Source organism: Phalacrocorax aristotelis, chromosome 16 (genome assembly GCF_949628215.1).
Source record: "Phalacrocorax aristotelis chromosome 16, bGulAri2.1, whole genome shotgun sequence".
In the NCBI taxonomy this organism is placed as follows: domain Eukaryota; kingdom Metazoa; phylum Chordata; class Aves; order Suliformes; family Phalacrocoracidae; genus Phalacrocorax; species Phalacrocorax aristotelis.
Window position 1 is genome coordinate 4,650,944 of NC_134291.1, and position 15,843 is coordinate 4,666,786.

Sequence of the window (15,843 nt, forward strand, 5' to 3'; positions counted from 1 at the left end):
TTTTTGGATGCTTTGGAGATCTGTGTTAAAATCCTCTCCAACTGATCCTTACCGTGTTATCTGTGTACAGATTAAAGATATTTGTTAAGCTTCCAGGTGATATCCCACACATTTAGCCTATTACCATGTTTGGGACATTTTGCCCAAGGATCGAATGATACCTTATGACACTGAATATTACAACCAAATATTGAACAAGATGTACAATGCCTACCGGTTTTAAGTATATTAACGCTGTATTTACTGGGCAATGGTACACTCTTCTTATACTTATCATACAGCAATATCCCCCTACCTTCACCAAGCCGTGCAAAAGCCACAGGTTTCGAGGGCTAGGAAAACAATTTTTCTTCTAAGAACTTACATGACAGAATGGAGATGCATGCAAAAATTTGATAAATAAAATTTAAATACACTGAGACAGCATATATGATATGAAAGATAGCGAGGCATAGCAAGACGGTTGGTTGGAGGAGGCAATGGCCTTTCAGCCACTGAGACTTTTTCAGTAATTTCTTTTCTATCCCATCAAATTCTACTACTACACCTGTGATACTGAACAATCAACACAAATATGAATGCCCTTGCTACCTCTTTTTGAACATGTTCATCATTAACCTCCTCAGATGGAACAGACAGTTAAGTCAATCAAGTATAATTCTACAGAGTAACTTCTGCAGCATCTGTTTTCCAAATATTGGCTTTTCCAGTTTATTGTTTGCCTACCTAGTTTCTAGCAGATTAATATTTTTCCTGTAAGTTTTTGCAATTTCACCATTTTTGCAAAACGCTAGTCCACTTGATTTGTAAATACATGAAACTTTGAATTAACTTTGGCAAATCATCTGGTCAGAATACTGGATCCAATACACAGATGTGCATCGTAACAGACTAATTACCTAGGAAGCTGCTACACACACGTAATTATACCACTTCTACATCCAGATGAGGTCTAGAAGCAGAATAGCTTTCATTACATGGCACAAAAGCTCAGCTACTAAGTCAGATCCAAGTTGCCTCCACTCAGAAACAGTTACACGATCTGTATGGAGTCAGCTGGCCTTCATATTTCCTATGAAATATAAAAGCAAAAATATGAGATTACCAGTTTAAAGCTCAAAATGTATGCACTTGTAACAAGTAATTAGGTACAAAAATGGCTTTATTTGACAAGCTTTAACTAAATTACTGCCTGCATTTGAATAGGTAAGTGAAGACTAAACATGGGGCAGAATTCAGATTTCTTAAAACCAAGACCTAGGGTTTTATTTAGTTAAATACCGCATAATAATGAAATATATATACCTGGGAAACAAAATGAGTAAAGAAATCATTCTACACTACCTGTTGATAAAGGTCCAGCATTATCACTAATCCAAAACCAGAGTTTTAGTCATTTCTGAGTCATAAATTCCTGTAAGCCATATAAGTACGTGCCCCCCTTGGATGATGCGCTTACCTATGAATTTTTCCACGGTCATTTCTCGAGCCACCAGGTCCCCAAAGACTCCCTCCAGGTTCCCGATGAGCCCCCTGACCTCCTGACTCTCCGTGAAACTCTCCAGGATGCTTCTCGCGGTGCCGACGCCCGGCTCCTGGCTCCCGCCTTCCTCGGGCTCCGGCCCCGGCCGCTCTCCGTCCATCTCGCCCAAAGCCACGCCGCAGGCGGGCGCTCGCTCCAGCAGCTGGGCAGAGCAGCACCCGGTCAGTCAAGCCGCCCCTCGGGGGCACGGAGCGGCGGCCAGCCCTCTCTCCCCGCCGCCGCTCCTCAGGCCCGGCCCGGCCCCGCCCCGCCCGTCGCCATGCGGCCCACCGCGCCCCTCCCCGCCAGCCGCCGCGGCCCGGCCCGGCCCTCCCACACGGCGGGCGGCTCTCGGAGGTGGCGGAGGCGCCGGCGACAGCACCGGGGACGGGGAGCGACGCCCTCACCTCACCTCACCCCGCCCCGCCCGGGCCGGCAACCGCCGCGCCGCTCCCCGCCGCCTGCCCCGCGCGCGCCGCCGGCCGCAGCCTCCCTCCTACGGGGCGCCGCGCGGGACCAAAGGCTGCAGGGACGGCGGCGCTCCCGCGCGCGGCTCCGCCCCTCCCGCCGCAGGGCGGGCGGCGGCTGAGGGGGGGATGTCGGCGGGTCCTTCGGCGGAGGGTGGCTCCGGCCCGGGGGTTCCGTCCCCTCATTGACCGCCTTCACCTCGGCCCCGGCGCAGGCTCTGCCCAGCGCGGAAACCCCCTGACGCCGGGAAGAGCTGCTGCCCCTGTCCTCGCGCAGAGGGGGCAGCACGCCTCTGGAAGGCCACTGGGTTACGCCGTTATCCACTTCTCACCCTTATCCTCGCTAAAACATTGAATTACATGGTTAATATAATAACTCATTATCTAAATCTCATAAAATTCTGGAAACAAAGTTTGAATGCTGAAAGCTACAACTACAGAAAGGAGGGAAGGGAAGCAAGTGGGCAGACTCAGATGTCTGCCCCCTCACAGCAGTTACTATCTCTCCTGCCAGATTCTTTCCCTTTAGCTTTCTCAGGAAGATATTTTGTCATGTTTCAGCCCAAGACGTACCACGTCTCCATCCACTCTTCCTTTCCCACACAATTCCCGCCTAGCTACTGAATATTTTACCAGATGACAGCACTACTTTTCCACTTCTCTCTTGACACATTGCCAACACTAGAAAACCAAAGTCGGAGTCTAAAGTAGACATTTACTAATGTCTACTAATACATACTTTGGGTTATATTTCTGCTTAATATAAAATAAACTTGAAGGATCAGACCAGCTGGCAAACAAAAATGGGTTCTTGGAGTGAGACGAGTCTCCTTCAGAGACTCTCCTTCAGAGGTGCTCATTTCACTCCATTCATTATAAAGAAGATTCAGGGAGACACTCAAGTCTGCTCAGGACGTTACAAGTAACTTGTCTTTCCCGGTATCCAGCAACTCCATCCATACCCAAATATCTTCAGGCTCAAATTCGTTAACACAAACCAGAATCACAAATGCAGGTACACCAAATGCCTAGTTTCTGCAAGGCAAGTATTTTATTTGAGAAGGAGAAATCTTAAGTTCACATGTACTTTCCAATGTAATACATGTGTTTTTGTTAACATTGATAAATTACAGTATGCATGCACTTTGCTGTTTCCTTAGACCTGGATCTTTTAGCTATCAGCTACAATTTCAACTGTATTCTAACTCTATTATTCCACTTTTCCACAGTTATAATTGTATTTAAGCATTATAACCACACCATTAAAATTCCCCTAATTGTAGCCCAAGTTCAATGGAAGTAAAAATTTTTAACTAGTTGTATTATGTTTACAGAGAACGAAATGCATTTTTCTAATAGTATAAATCACAACATCTAACTTTAAAGTTTATTAAGTTTTTATAGCACAGCCATTTAAAGCTGGAAAAAAGTCTAAACATATTTCAGCATTTTTGAATATAACATTTTAGGTATCAGTCACAACAAGCATCTGAAGCCTAAATACATAAGTTCAGTTACTCAAATTTTCGGATTCACACAGGCATTTGTCAGACTGCACTTACATCTACTTTCTTTACCACTTTCTTCCATTAAAAAAAACATGGATTTGTTAATGTACACTAGCTCACATTGTATGCCAGTATCTTTGTTGCAGTTTTCTCCCCAAATTCTCATTGCCTATGTTTTCTGTAAAAATAAAGCAGTTAGGAATATTAAAAATCATTATAAAGCCACCTAATTTGACACTGTTCCTTCAATAATCCAGCAGTGGCAGAACAGACTAGCTTTGCCTACTGTACATTATTTTATAAAATTCAAAATATATCAAGCAACAATCAACACAGCAGCAACAGAGGCTTCCTTGTCATCAAAATACTAAGCCTCCCTCCCACTTTTCGCTATCTTTTTACAAAGTTATTTAAATACCTTACTATCATAGTTTAACACACTGAAATTGCATACTAAAACTATGATATGTTATTATCAAACTTGCGTGGTCTGACCATAAGGTTAATTACCAAGGAACTACAGAGACATCCTTTTTACAAAATAACACTATAATTTAATTTCTCATAGCAAGAGAAAAACAAAAGCATGTAAACAAATTACACTAAATTAAAATAAATATTAGAAATGTTATTAATTATATATGCTTACCAAGTGCAGTCCAAAGGGCCTTGTCTACTCTTTAAATCAAAAAGAGGATGTTTTCATTTTTAGATTCACAGAATCTGATTTAAATTTTGGATCAGGACATGCAACATGGGAAAGGAAAGATGACAGAAATATAAATGGGAAAAGGGATTGAAAGAGAGAGAGAAAACTAAAACAGAACAGAAAGGGGACAGGTAAGGAACCCGTTATTACTTCCAGCCCCACAATCCCACAGCAGTAGCTCTCAGTAATGAACTGCTGGTGGAGCAGCAGCAGAAGCAGCAAGACGCAAACAACTGTGGAAACACAGCGGCTGTGAAGGGGGACTCCCTGCAGAGTAAGATTTGGCTGACTGTCATGCTACTTTTCCAACCTAGTGGAGTCTTAACAACAACGCAGTCTTTTCCTTCAGTGGGGAATGAAGCTGTGCTAGTAAACTAGCGTGTTAAGTTAAAAAATCACACAATTGCTCGTTAGTGAGCCTCAAAAGTGTACTAAGCCTTTTACATGTCAGGTGTTTTAGCGTCAACATTAATTCCTAGTTTGTGTTACTTCTGATAAGCCGGGGCTGTTCATTACTAAGGGACTACGTCAGAATTCCCCAAGCCTTTCTGGTTACTTTAGAAGTTTTCTCATTACATTTATGGTAGATCCCCTGTACCCGGTCCCAAAATGGTTCCAGTGGTTTATGTAATTAAAGAGCTGATACAATTTGTTTCGTTTCTCAAATCCTGGAGCTTTCGGTATTTTACTATGATAGGCAGAGAAAAAACAGCTGCTAAACCCACCAAACATTCCAGCAATGGCCAGTTCAAATTCTGAATGGCCATAGAAGGAAGCAGGGTCAAAGATAATTGGCCCGGAGTCGTCCTCAGCTACGTTTCCTGCCCACAGATCCCCATGCAGGAGAGCAGGGACAATTTCTACGTCACAGAACATTTCAGGAATCTTTAGCTGAAAAAGCACGAACAAACACATAAGAATTAGAGAGTTTTGAAGAAAATATTAAATAAAATGAAGTACTGTAAACATAAGAGATTAAGCTCGTGAAATACTGCCTGGTTTCAGTCATCGTGGGGTGCTTTTGAAGTTGATGGCTGCAAGCATAAGCCTAAACTGTTAGCCAGTAATAACTGTTCTTGATTGTTCTTGACAGAGCTTAGCAAATCACTTAATTCACAGTCTAGTATCAACATCTAGTATAAATGCATTGTTTCTAGACATGGACTGTATTGGCTGTCACATGAAATATAAAACAAATTTCAGTTAAATTAAAAGGTTTCAGTGGCAAAAAGGGCAGTAGTAACCATCTGTACCAATTAACCAGAATTAAGGAACAAAATTGTGATGTAGAGCTTGCAGAGGAACCCATTCCTGGCTGTTTCCTAAGTGCTGCACAGAGCGTGACCTGAACCACAGCCTCAGCTGCGAGCCAGACCTATTTAAAAAAAAAAAAAATCTGCCTGGACAGCAGAATCTTACCTACTTTGTAACACCAAGTTCTTAGATAGAATTTACCATCTTCTTATTATAAGCTTTATCCTAAGAAATAAATGTCAATGCTGAATTGCAGGGTTTTTTCACTATCTGTTAAAAAACTGAAAGAGCAACATGAATTCTGTTCAGCTGACAATGTTGTTGGAGCAGCTGTGAAGCTAGTCCAGTTACTGCTCTTCATTAAAACCTGTGTAAATCTCTTATAAAGTACCTTTAAAATTCCACTGATACATATTGTCTAACATTCTTTAAAAAAACAGATTTAAGGCATAGTTCATACTTTTAGCTGTGACCAAAGTTCTCTGGCTTCTCTGTCTCCATAATCTTTTTCAATCAAATCCAACTGAGCTTGGAGTCGGTGACGAATAAAGAAGGAGGGCCAATCACTCTGCCATTCATTCACCTAGAAAATGTGATACAGGGGCTTGTAATAAACAATATTGACATGTACATAGTATTACAAATATATAGATATCAAGTTAAGATGTTCAATGCTGACACAATGGCCTAGATGATGTTAGTATGACCTACGGACAATGTTATTAGACATTTCGTTGATCATTCTTTTGGGAGTGATTCTTTCTTCCACGCTTTGATGGGGCTGGCTTTACAGGAGATATAAAATGAGGTTCTGGCTATTTTCATTCATTCAGATTTTCCTAATGAATTTTAGAGGGAGAGTTTCTGGAGAGATCATTTTAGTTACTCCCTATTCTATTCCAAAATCTGTCTGGAAATTTTTATTGGGTAATGCATTTCTAATTTGGTGAAAAGTTGTACTTAGCAAAGAGTTTGAGATATTGAAAGTTCATTCAGTTAAATAGTAGAATGAAATTCCACCCTCTGCAGAGCCAGGAAATGACTGATTTGTCTCTGAGAGCTCTTTCCAGTGTCTTATGTGATGTGTTACATGATGAGGCTCCCTAGAAGCAGAGAATTATGCCATTTGAGATCCATACAGTAGGGGTTTAGAAGAAACAAAGCCAAGACATGGTATGTGAAGGGATACTTATTTTGTTAAGTATCACTAAGCTAAAGAACCACCACGTAATTTCAACTTCTTGTTTGACCCACTGCATCTGCTTGCTATGTGCATTGTAGCAAGCACACGCATTGAACAGCCATCATGTTCCCTTCACTGTCAGGTCAGAATGAAACAGTGAAAACAAAACTGTGATCATAAAGCTGAAAGCCAACAAAACAAGCTTTTGTATAAGGAGTTTATAGAGCTTTACGAGTACATGTTAGCTTTCACGGGCATGGGGCGTACCTGTGGTATATAGCCACAGCAAGTGGCTATATGGAATCCAAACTTATCCACATACTGAGACTCAGAGTGACCTGCACCTTTACCTAAGAAACAGAATAAATATTGGGAGTTTTGAGATCCTTATGTAGTAAAGTTTGCAAACACAGAACTAAATTTCAGAGAATAGGCATATAACATAATTTTAAGCAATAAGTTACACTTATCTCATGGTCACAACCCTCTAAAGGTAGAACTCTCTAAACCTGAAGATACTGAACAGAAATGGAGGCACAATTTGTCAGTTAGTGACTTTTCCTTGGACAAGTGAGTTAGACGTTCAGGAACAGAGTACACGTACGAGGTTTGCAATCTACTGATCCAACAACTGAACATGTTGTCATTAAACATGGCTTATTTTTGATTCATAGATTTGTGACCTGCCAGTAATTTGGCCTTCACTCAAAAATAATAGGTTCTAATATGTTCACCACTGAAAGTGAAACCCGGTCCATCCCTGAAGACGTGGGAAAGACACAGATACAGACTGGTAGCTCAGATTTTAATACTGACAACTCTAAAAGAATAATTCTTTGTATGGCTTCCTCTTTTTGGTGGTTTGTTGTTTTTTTTTTCATTTACATCTTAATCCACTTTGCAAAGAATGAGGGAAGGTTTTTTCATTGAAGTCAGTAGAAACTGGCTCATCACCTTACACTGCTGAACTACAGTTGTCTTCAAGGAGCACCAACTGTTGTATATTTTGCTACATATTTGAGTTAAAAAATGTAATCCCCAACATCTTTAAAGGGGACCTTAATTATGTGTTTACTAACTAGGACCATATTCTGTAATAAGTCACTTGTTTATACCAACAGTAAACAAAAAGAGGGTGTCTGTAAGGTCAAGAACATTTTAAGAGACTGATTGTACATGAGGCTGAAAGGTTTAACTGACACTGAAAAAGACAACTAGTCAAAATTTTCAATTTGAAACGTTGAAAGCTCTAACTATCAAATATTAGCACGTTTCCTTACTAAATTTCAGTATCCACCTAATTTTATACAACAAAGTATATACTAAATTAATTTAGTTTGGTCAAGGTTAAAATTATATGTTTAAAAATTATAATAGTAATTATAGCTCCTGTTTACAAAATGTACATCTGAGAAGTGCGGCACAGGGCCAGGAGGGACATATCTCATGAAACACTCCCAATATTGACTTTAATTATCATTACAATTATAATGCAATACTGTACCACAGCCAAATGGATTATTTCATTTTTGGTTAAGTACATGATATCAATACACTACCAATTGTGTTTCCCTCCTTTCTCAATTTCTCTCCAAGTTTCTGGTTATAAAGATGAAGATCTGCTATCTGCTCTCCAAGCTTTGAAGAATATCTGTAGGAATTAAAAAACAAAACAAAACTGAAAAAAATCCCAATTAAATATGACGAAGTATATGTTTGGCAAATATAGAACCTTAATCAACTTCACAAGTACATAGAGGGAGCGAATGACTAGACAACAACTCTGAAGAAATGGGTTGTAACAGATAATAAAATGAACATCCGTCAATGCTCTTGCAAGAAAGGTAAACAGAACACAAGGTTGTGTAAACAGGAGCACAGAGTGCAGGAGGACCAAGTCATCCTCCTTATCAGCTCCACATTAATAAGCAGAGAACAGAACATGGTAACTACTTTTGGGCCTCGTACTTCGAGATCAGCTGAACAGCAATAAGAATAGTAAGTCTAAAAAGAAGACATCGGCAAGGATTGAGGTTGCTTAATGCAGAAGACAGACAACTAAAAAACAGTTAAAATATTGCAGATACCTGAAAAGGAGCTGCAAGGATGGAAGTGAATTTCTTCTCCATGCCCAGACTGGGTAGAAGATAACGGGTTTAAAATGCAACCCAGCAGACTGAGGTCAGACATTAGAAAAATCTTTCCTAGGAACAGTGGGATGGATTTGAATGAATGAATTGGAGTGATTGAATTGAACAGGAGCCCATGACTCCTGAACTCCATGTTCAGGTTGGTTGAAGGACAAAATGGAACCTCATGTTATCTATCCATTTCGCTCTTCCTCACCCTAGTGCCTTTGGCCTTGTCGACCGGCTTCAAGCATACTTGAAGATTATACTTAGAGAAGCAGAGGTTTCAAAGACACAAGAAGCCTTTAAGTTTAAAGAAAACATAAGCTGGGAAAAGAAACTCAAATGAGAAATCTGATGAGGGAAAGATGGGCTAAACTGAGCCATTACCACATTCACTTTAGTAGCATCTCAGCCCACGTGGACCAGCACACAAAGCTCTAGGCTAGCACTAGCATGCCATCTCTATTGCAGGTAGAGGGTCAGGGAAGAGCAAAGCATGGGGAAGGAGTGTATACACACACATATATGTAGATATTAATATGTATTTTTTTAATATGTACCCATACACACACCAAACACGGACCTTGACAGATACAAGCTCCAGCTCTCAGAGAATAGAGAGGTTTTTCTCATGAAGTTTTCTGACTGACTGTAAGATATAAGAAAATACACCCCAAAACATAGTAAAAAGATGATGTACAGACATACTTGTTGAGGTGCTTCATCTTTAGGTACTCCATGACAAACATTGCTCCTCCTCCAGGTAGGTCAATTACTTTAATAGGCTGAGGCACTCTCACAGTATTGGTGTTCTGGATAGCTTCCAAACTTGCCATTTCCCCTTCAAACATTTTTCTAGCCTGTCAAGGGATAAGAATATCCTTGGGGTAAACTATGGATGTCTGCAACAAGTACTTTGAAAAAAACAGCCTTGTTTGAAAAGTTACAAGGGTTAATTCATCTTGATAAAAGAATGTAGCTGTGGCAAGGCTTCAGTCCATGCAGGGAGACTCAAGTACCTTAATCCTAACTTCTTTTTTCCCCAATTCATTCCAGGCTAGTAGGATATGTCACCTTTCACCATGATTTCCAGCTGTTTATGCAGATACCAAACTACTCAGATGTAACAGTATCTCTGAGGATAATACCCACAACCTCCTTCCTTCAAAATCAGACATGGCCACTACCAAATGAAGTAAAAGATTGACTCCTTGGACTGGTTCTCCTTTTCATGCAGGTCAATGGCCACCAGATGGAGATGACAGTACAAATATTAAGCCTGAACACTACATTTCTGAAGTAAAGATGCTGTTCTTTCGAGCAGTTTTATATGTTTTTGGTATTGATAAAGCAAATTTCTGATGCACTGTGGTGTTACAAAAAGCCATTTGGTACTGTATGCATTTAGTAATGGAAAAGTCAAAAATCTGGCCTGAAAAATTGCAAGAATCTTACTGCTAGAAATACAAAAAGCAATGGGGACATCTGAAACCTCTGTAGCTTTAAAAATAATACATGAGTTTTAGCACTGGCGCCCTGTTTCCTCCCTCCCACTATTCTAGCCTCCCAACTGAAACATGAAAAAGAATGCAATGAATGCAAATTCAGCTTTAGACTTTACTACCCCAACAGCTCTGTACTTAGCCCCTTTTACATACTGCAATGCCAGTTCTTGTTGTTGAGGGTTATCACATTGCATTACACCTCATTTTGCATCAACCAAACCTGCTGCATTAATACGTGATTTAAAATAAACTACACCTTAAAAAGAAGTCTGAAAACTGGAATAATTAAAAGTCAGCCTGAAAATGCAGAACTCTAAATTATTAACAATCAGGTGCTTTTAAAGGAAAAAGTTCTCTACATGCAACAGTATTAGTAGTTAAATATCCACTAGCATTAACCTGAGGTTTGTGGTTGATTTTAACAAATATTCGTCCACTGTCTGTTTCATAACCTTGGCCTTGGCTAATGTATCCTCCTCCCGAGCCTCCGAATGCCTTCAGGACGGAAGTTTTCAATTCTGTTTTCAGGATTTTTTCCATGATGATTTGCAGGCTGCTGCAGCTGCTTTCTGCTAAATCCACTGCAAAACAAGATTAAAGGTTTGGGTCCTTCGTTCACTGTCACTCTGCTATGAGGTAGAAAGGGCCACCCACCAAATCAAAAAAAAATCAGCCAAAAAAATTAAAAAAAAAAGGCAAATCCAGAGATGATGTTTCAAAATGCTTTGTCTCCCAGGGGCTTTTATAGTTATACATGAAAAATAAAACACTTTAGAAATATTTGCTAGAATAAAATTGAGAGGCGTGTCCTGGGTCCTCTCTCAACTGTGCTGGGAGCTGCTGGTATTTGTAGTTTGGACCCGTTTTTCTTTTTTAAGCTCTGTGATCACATTGGTAGAAGACGTCATTGTTAAACCCACCCACTAGAGGGAGTTTAAATGCAACAGTACAAATTGCGCAGATGTGTTGTAGGTGGTTATTTAAGATATGAAAAACAAAGTTGCAGCCCACAAGGATGCAATTAAATTATGCTGCTGACCATAAGTCAGCCACCCGAAGCACGTGGAAAGGTTGGTGAGTTTTATCTCTGCTGCGTGCGGACTGGAGTTCTGTTGTCATCACTGAGATCTTTAGAACGCTTTCCCTTCTTGGGACATAATTCTGTCTCTTGTAAGAGACAGTCAAAAGATTTTTATTGCCTGAAAGTGTCCTCAAGTCAGTGAGATAGTAGGTGCTTAGGGTTGGATGCTATCAAGTGAAAATTCACAGTAAAAGCATCAAGCTGGTAATAAATTTGGGATACTCTTCCTATACACTTCTACAGATTTAATGTGATCTTTAGGACATCATTTCACCTTTTTATCTCCTTTCACAATCTGTGACACACAGAAAGAAGATCCCTTGGGTACTACCGAATTTAATCACTTCATACTTGCAAAGTGCACTGACATCCCCAGGTATAAAGTGTTAAACCTTTAAAACATGTTATCATAACCCAGACTCTGCAATATTTGTTTGAATAACATCTGTATAAAGATAACATATTTGGTTAGGCGGCAATGACTGATTCCTAGCACAGTGCAATTGGTAGAAAAGGCTGCAGTTCTTGCTCTCACTTGGAGCAGCGACGCCTACCATCTCCCCAGGGAATTTCTGGATTCTGATGCCACTGTTGCACTTTGCTTTCATGATTTTCTCTTTTCATTACTATTTGTTTGCATTGATTCATATAAGCTATTTAGTTTTGACAGAGAAAGGAGTGATTACTGCACAAATACTGGCTTTATTTAGGTAGGCTTTTCACTACATTCACAAATGGTTCCAGTCCTCCATGGAGTGAAAAATCTTTGTATAGTACAAGTAATTTCTCAGACAAGTAACTTCTCAGAAGGTAGCTCCTTATGGTACATGGAGCAGCTGCAACACAGCAGACCTCCAAGGGACAAAGTGGCTATGGAGGAACTCTGCTAACATCCAGGTTTATCTGAGCAGGACTCTGCTTACAGAGTAAGAGCACAAGCTGGACAAGTGCAGCTCGTGACCTGGACTCAGAAACAGTGATTCAAATACAGAAGAGTACATAAGAGCAGCAAGAAGCCATGTATCTTGGTTGGACCTTTGCATTATATGTCTGAAGTTACCAGTGACTGCTTCGGCAATCCTTCTACCAAGTCCAGCTGTAATATTTTCTGTTATATCACTGATATACTAACTGTAAAACAGATCATTCACAAAACAGGGCTACAAAAGTAACGTCGGGGAGAAGTCAGGAAGAGTCAGCACTTACTGTAGCAGTCTCAAGTAATTTGTCCATACACTTTCATGGAGCATTTGTGCCCAGAAAGTGAGCCACAGCCGCTAAAGCAAACAACTATGCCCAGATCAAACAAAGCTGAAAGCATAAGGGCTCAGCGTGTACATTAAATCACATAAGCCAGTGCACGTGCACTTAAAGCAACTTGATTACAGCTGTAGATCTTGGACAGTTTGTGGCAGAGAGTCAGTATGACTCATATGGCTGAGTTCCAGGTAGTGAAAATGCCAAGCAAGTTGAATTTCAGGAGATAAGACGCCCTAAAGGGTCCCCTGCTAGTAGAACAATGGTCTCCAAATGCTGCTGAAAGGAGGGAATCATGCCCTAGTTTGGAGTGGAGCACCCAGGGAAAGGCAAATCTTTTGGCAACAGGGACCCTTATTTCTTCCTAGTGAAAGATACCCTAATTCATTTTTCTGTCTACCCACTGAGGAAAAGAAAACCCAAAAGCCCCAAAAACCAAAACAAACAAGGAGAATGCATCTTCATCCACAGTGTTACTACTGAACACACAATTTCTGTGGCCTAGTATGCCATGGACTTCTCTCCTCCAATTTCCAGTGAAGATGCCAATAGTTACTGACTATAACATTTCTTTCAGCATTCTCACATTTTATTTTTCGTTAAACCAGAAGCACGACTGTGTTAATCCATATATATTGCATCACTTACATAGCAGCCAAGAGATGGGTTGCTTCCAGGCTGGATCAATATTTAACTAGTAATGCAGAGGTGAAAGGCCTGGTTTCCTAACATTTTTGCTCGTGTTATTTCCAGTCAAGCAGCTTTGAACAGCATCATTTCACACACTGGAAGTAAAACAACTCAAAACCATTCCAGATGGGCTCAAAGGCCCAGAGTGCTTGAAAAAAACCCACTGGTGGGTCGAGGAAACCTCCTCCCACAAACCGTTCAGCACCATGGCCAGGTCACGAAGGAAACTGCTAACAGTGTGCGGTAGATGGGCGAGGGCGGTGAGGAGTTACAAAGGACTACTTATGAGCGTTGTTGGGCTCCTGGTTTAAGACCTGTCCTCAGGGTTATGCTTATAGAGGAGTTTATTCAGTTTCCCAGGTCTTTTCTTCTTGTTTTGCTCACAACTGCTTCTAATAAGTGTTTTCAAAGACTGTCCAGAAGACAGATATCCCCTTGCACACCAATGAGAAAAAGATTGGTTCCTTCTCCTTTGTGAGTAGCACTATCTAAAGAATCATAGAAAGAAAGAAACAATATAGAACAGTGTAAGCCAAGAGCAAGAAAATATTTTCCACCATTAAAACCTCCCTTCCTTTGACAGAAGTTATAGTTTCTCAGTAAAGAACTATCCAAGGACAAATAATTCAGAGCTCCTTTAATCCCATGGACCTGATCTTCAGTTCAACTGTACAGGCTGTAGCTCTGTATAAAATATCAACCACATCTTGGGAGATTTCAGTGAATTCTTGGAGATTTCATTGAAAATATGTTGAAAAATAATCAAGTATTATTTCACAAAGGAAAATAATAAAGATTATGTGATTCAGGCGTGGCTTAGTTACCAGAAGTATATTTTCCCCTTAAATCTTCTGTCACAAATGGCGCCTATAAGACAAGCTAATTATATAGCATTTCCTACCTGCTTTCACTTCTGCTAGAACAGTCCAGCATCAGTTAAAATCACCAGATCTACTTTGGAACAACAGCGAGGACATAAAGCAGGAAGAAAAACAGTACTAGAGTGCAACATTCGTACTGTTTTTTTGCAGATGGCAGCAGTCCGTGAGAATGAAAACAAAAAAATCACACTGAGATGTAGGGTACATAAGAATTATAAGCAATTCAGCAGAAATACATCCATTTTGAACCTCTCTGTGAGAACCTGTATTTTCACAAGGACAGTCAAGCCATGAAACCAGTAGCCCAGAGAGGTTGTGCAGCCTCCATCCTTAGAGGTTTTCAAGACCAGACCAGATAAAGACCTAAGGAACCTGGCTTGTCCTCATAGAGCATCCCGCTTTAAGCAGGAGACTGAATTAAATGACCTCCTGAGCTCTCTCCCAACCTGAATTTTCCTCTGATCCTAACCATCATGTCCAGTTCCCAAGTTTCCCTTCCCCTAACTCCTCTCCTAGGCAGAAGCTGATGTTATTGAAATTGGGCACAATCATAACCCAACCTATTAATTAATTCCTTAAGGAATTAATTTCAAAATTTAAATTAAGAAAAAAAGAGAGAGAGATCTGGTTTTTAAAGTATTAAAAATAAATGCCTTGAGATACTTTAGCCTACATATGCCATATATGTATTGTGATGCACCTTGACAAGACTTAAAAACATCATGAAGGATATTACCATTTTTTAACAATATACAAACACATGTACACTGTGGATTTAAGAAAAATCCAGTGGTTCTTTTACCCTTTTTCTTTGTACAAATAGGAAAGTCAGCAGAATTATGATACAGAACCAGGAAATATAGAATGAGAGTGTGGGCACAAGGAAACACTCTCGCCAGATTTAGAATGCAGAGAGAGAACCGAGAGGAAAGAATACATGGCAAGGAAAAGCAGAACACGTTAGCTTTAGACGATGAGAGAAAGAGATAAAGAATAACAAAGGCACACCTGGAACAGAGACTGCAACAAAATGATCAAAGAGAATTCTAAGACGAGTGCAGGACTACACAATAAGCAAGGAAAAAAAAACTACCTTACAGAACTGCAGCAATTTTGTCTTCAGGGTCCACCAGCAGCCTGCCTTCAGAAGAGATTTCATCCTCTTCTCCATCCTGATTCAACTGCTGTCTATAAGAACTCAAAATCAAGGGATCCATGGTACAGTAGAGCTCACTGTTACAATTCATCTGTGTTCCTCTTTATCCCCTTTCATTTAATTGTAGCACAAAATAGCTTTGAAAAAGTGACCATACTACCCCTTAAATTAAAACTCTGACTACAATTGTTTCTATTTACATAACCTGCATACAACACAATTTTCCTTCAAACATAAAAATATTTTGATTAAATTCTGTTGGGAAAAGGTGATCTTTGAAGACTTACTGTTTATCACTCAGGTCTACGACTGACAGAAAATCCACCTTCGTTATCACTTTTCACCTCGTGATGATAAGAAGTATTTAGGTATCTTAGCAAAATAAACACGCTGATTTGTTGAAGATTTGTAAACAGAATGACATTGTTAAATAACTTCTCACTTTACTATGAAGGCATATGGATATGAACAGTTAAAAGATCTAACCAGACTGACTGC

At 40.1% G+C, this 15,843-nt stretch overlaps 2 protein-coding genes across 10 annotated transcripts in view; both read right to left on the bottom strand.

Annotated features, from left to right (window-relative positions):
- Positions 1–2,028, bottom strand: part of TBCD (tubulin folding cofactor D) — a 131,372-nt gene extending 129,344 nt beyond the window's left edge. The window contains exons 1-3 of one of the 4 annotated variants that reach the window (XM_075111042.1): positions 1,935–1,971; positions 1,460–1,685; positions 900–1,072 (exon numbers count right to left, since the gene is read on the bottom strand). Coding sequence is in view for 2 of the 4 variants with exons in the window: in XM_075111043.1 (XP_074967144.1) it covers positions 1,460–1,643 (184 nt within the window). In the remaining 2 variants the exon portion in view is untranslated. Of the gene's footprint in view, positions 1–899; positions 1,073–1,459; positions 1,777–1,934 lie in introns of those variants that run through there. The other 3 variants (XM_075111043.1, XM_075111040.1, XM_075111041.1) reach the window with 3 other exon arrangements.
- A 990-nt stretch (positions 2,029–3,018) lies between these two features.
- Positions 3,019–15,387, bottom strand: FN3K (fructosamine 3 kinase). Of its 6 annotated transcripts, XM_075111705.1 has the most exons (9): positions 15,283–15,387; positions 10,680–10,861; positions 9,484–9,635; positions 8,203–8,294; positions 6,911–6,993; positions 5,921–6,043; positions 4,932–5,097; positions 4,147–4,220; positions 3,019–3,675 (listed from the first exon to the last, which is right to left on the bottom strand). In XM_075111705.1, exons 2-8 carry the CDS (start codon positions 10,818–10,820, stop codon positions 4,183–4,185), a joined length of 795 nt encoding a protein of 264 aa, XP_074967806.1. In that variant the 5' UTR covers positions 10,821–10,861; positions 15,283–15,387; the 3' UTR covers positions 3,019–3,675; positions 4,147–4,182. The 6 variants fall into 6 exon arrangements, with proteins under 6 accessions (XP_074967806.1, XP_074967805.1, XP_074967803.1 ...); XM_075111704.1 differs by lacking the exon at positions 15,283–15,387 and having other exon boundaries at positions 10,680–13,287; XM_075111702.1 differs by having other exon boundaries at positions 3,019–5,097.
- Positions 15,388–15,843: the final 456 nt, after the last annotated feature.

Bases quoted from the DNA above. Each gene is read 5' to 3' on its own strand.
- FN3K (XM_075111702.1), bottom strand. From the start codon at position 10,820: ATGGAAAAAATCCTGAAAACAGAATTGAAAACTTCCGTCCTGAAGGCA. The intron at 6,044-6,910 runs GTACGCCCCATG...CACATTTTCTAG, and splicing joins GCTGTGGCTATATACCACAG to GTGAATGAATGGCAGAGTGA. The intron at 5,098-5,920 runs GTATGAACTATG...GTGCTTTTTCAG, and splicing joins AACTTTGGTCACAGCTAAAA to CTAAAGATTCCTGAAATGTT.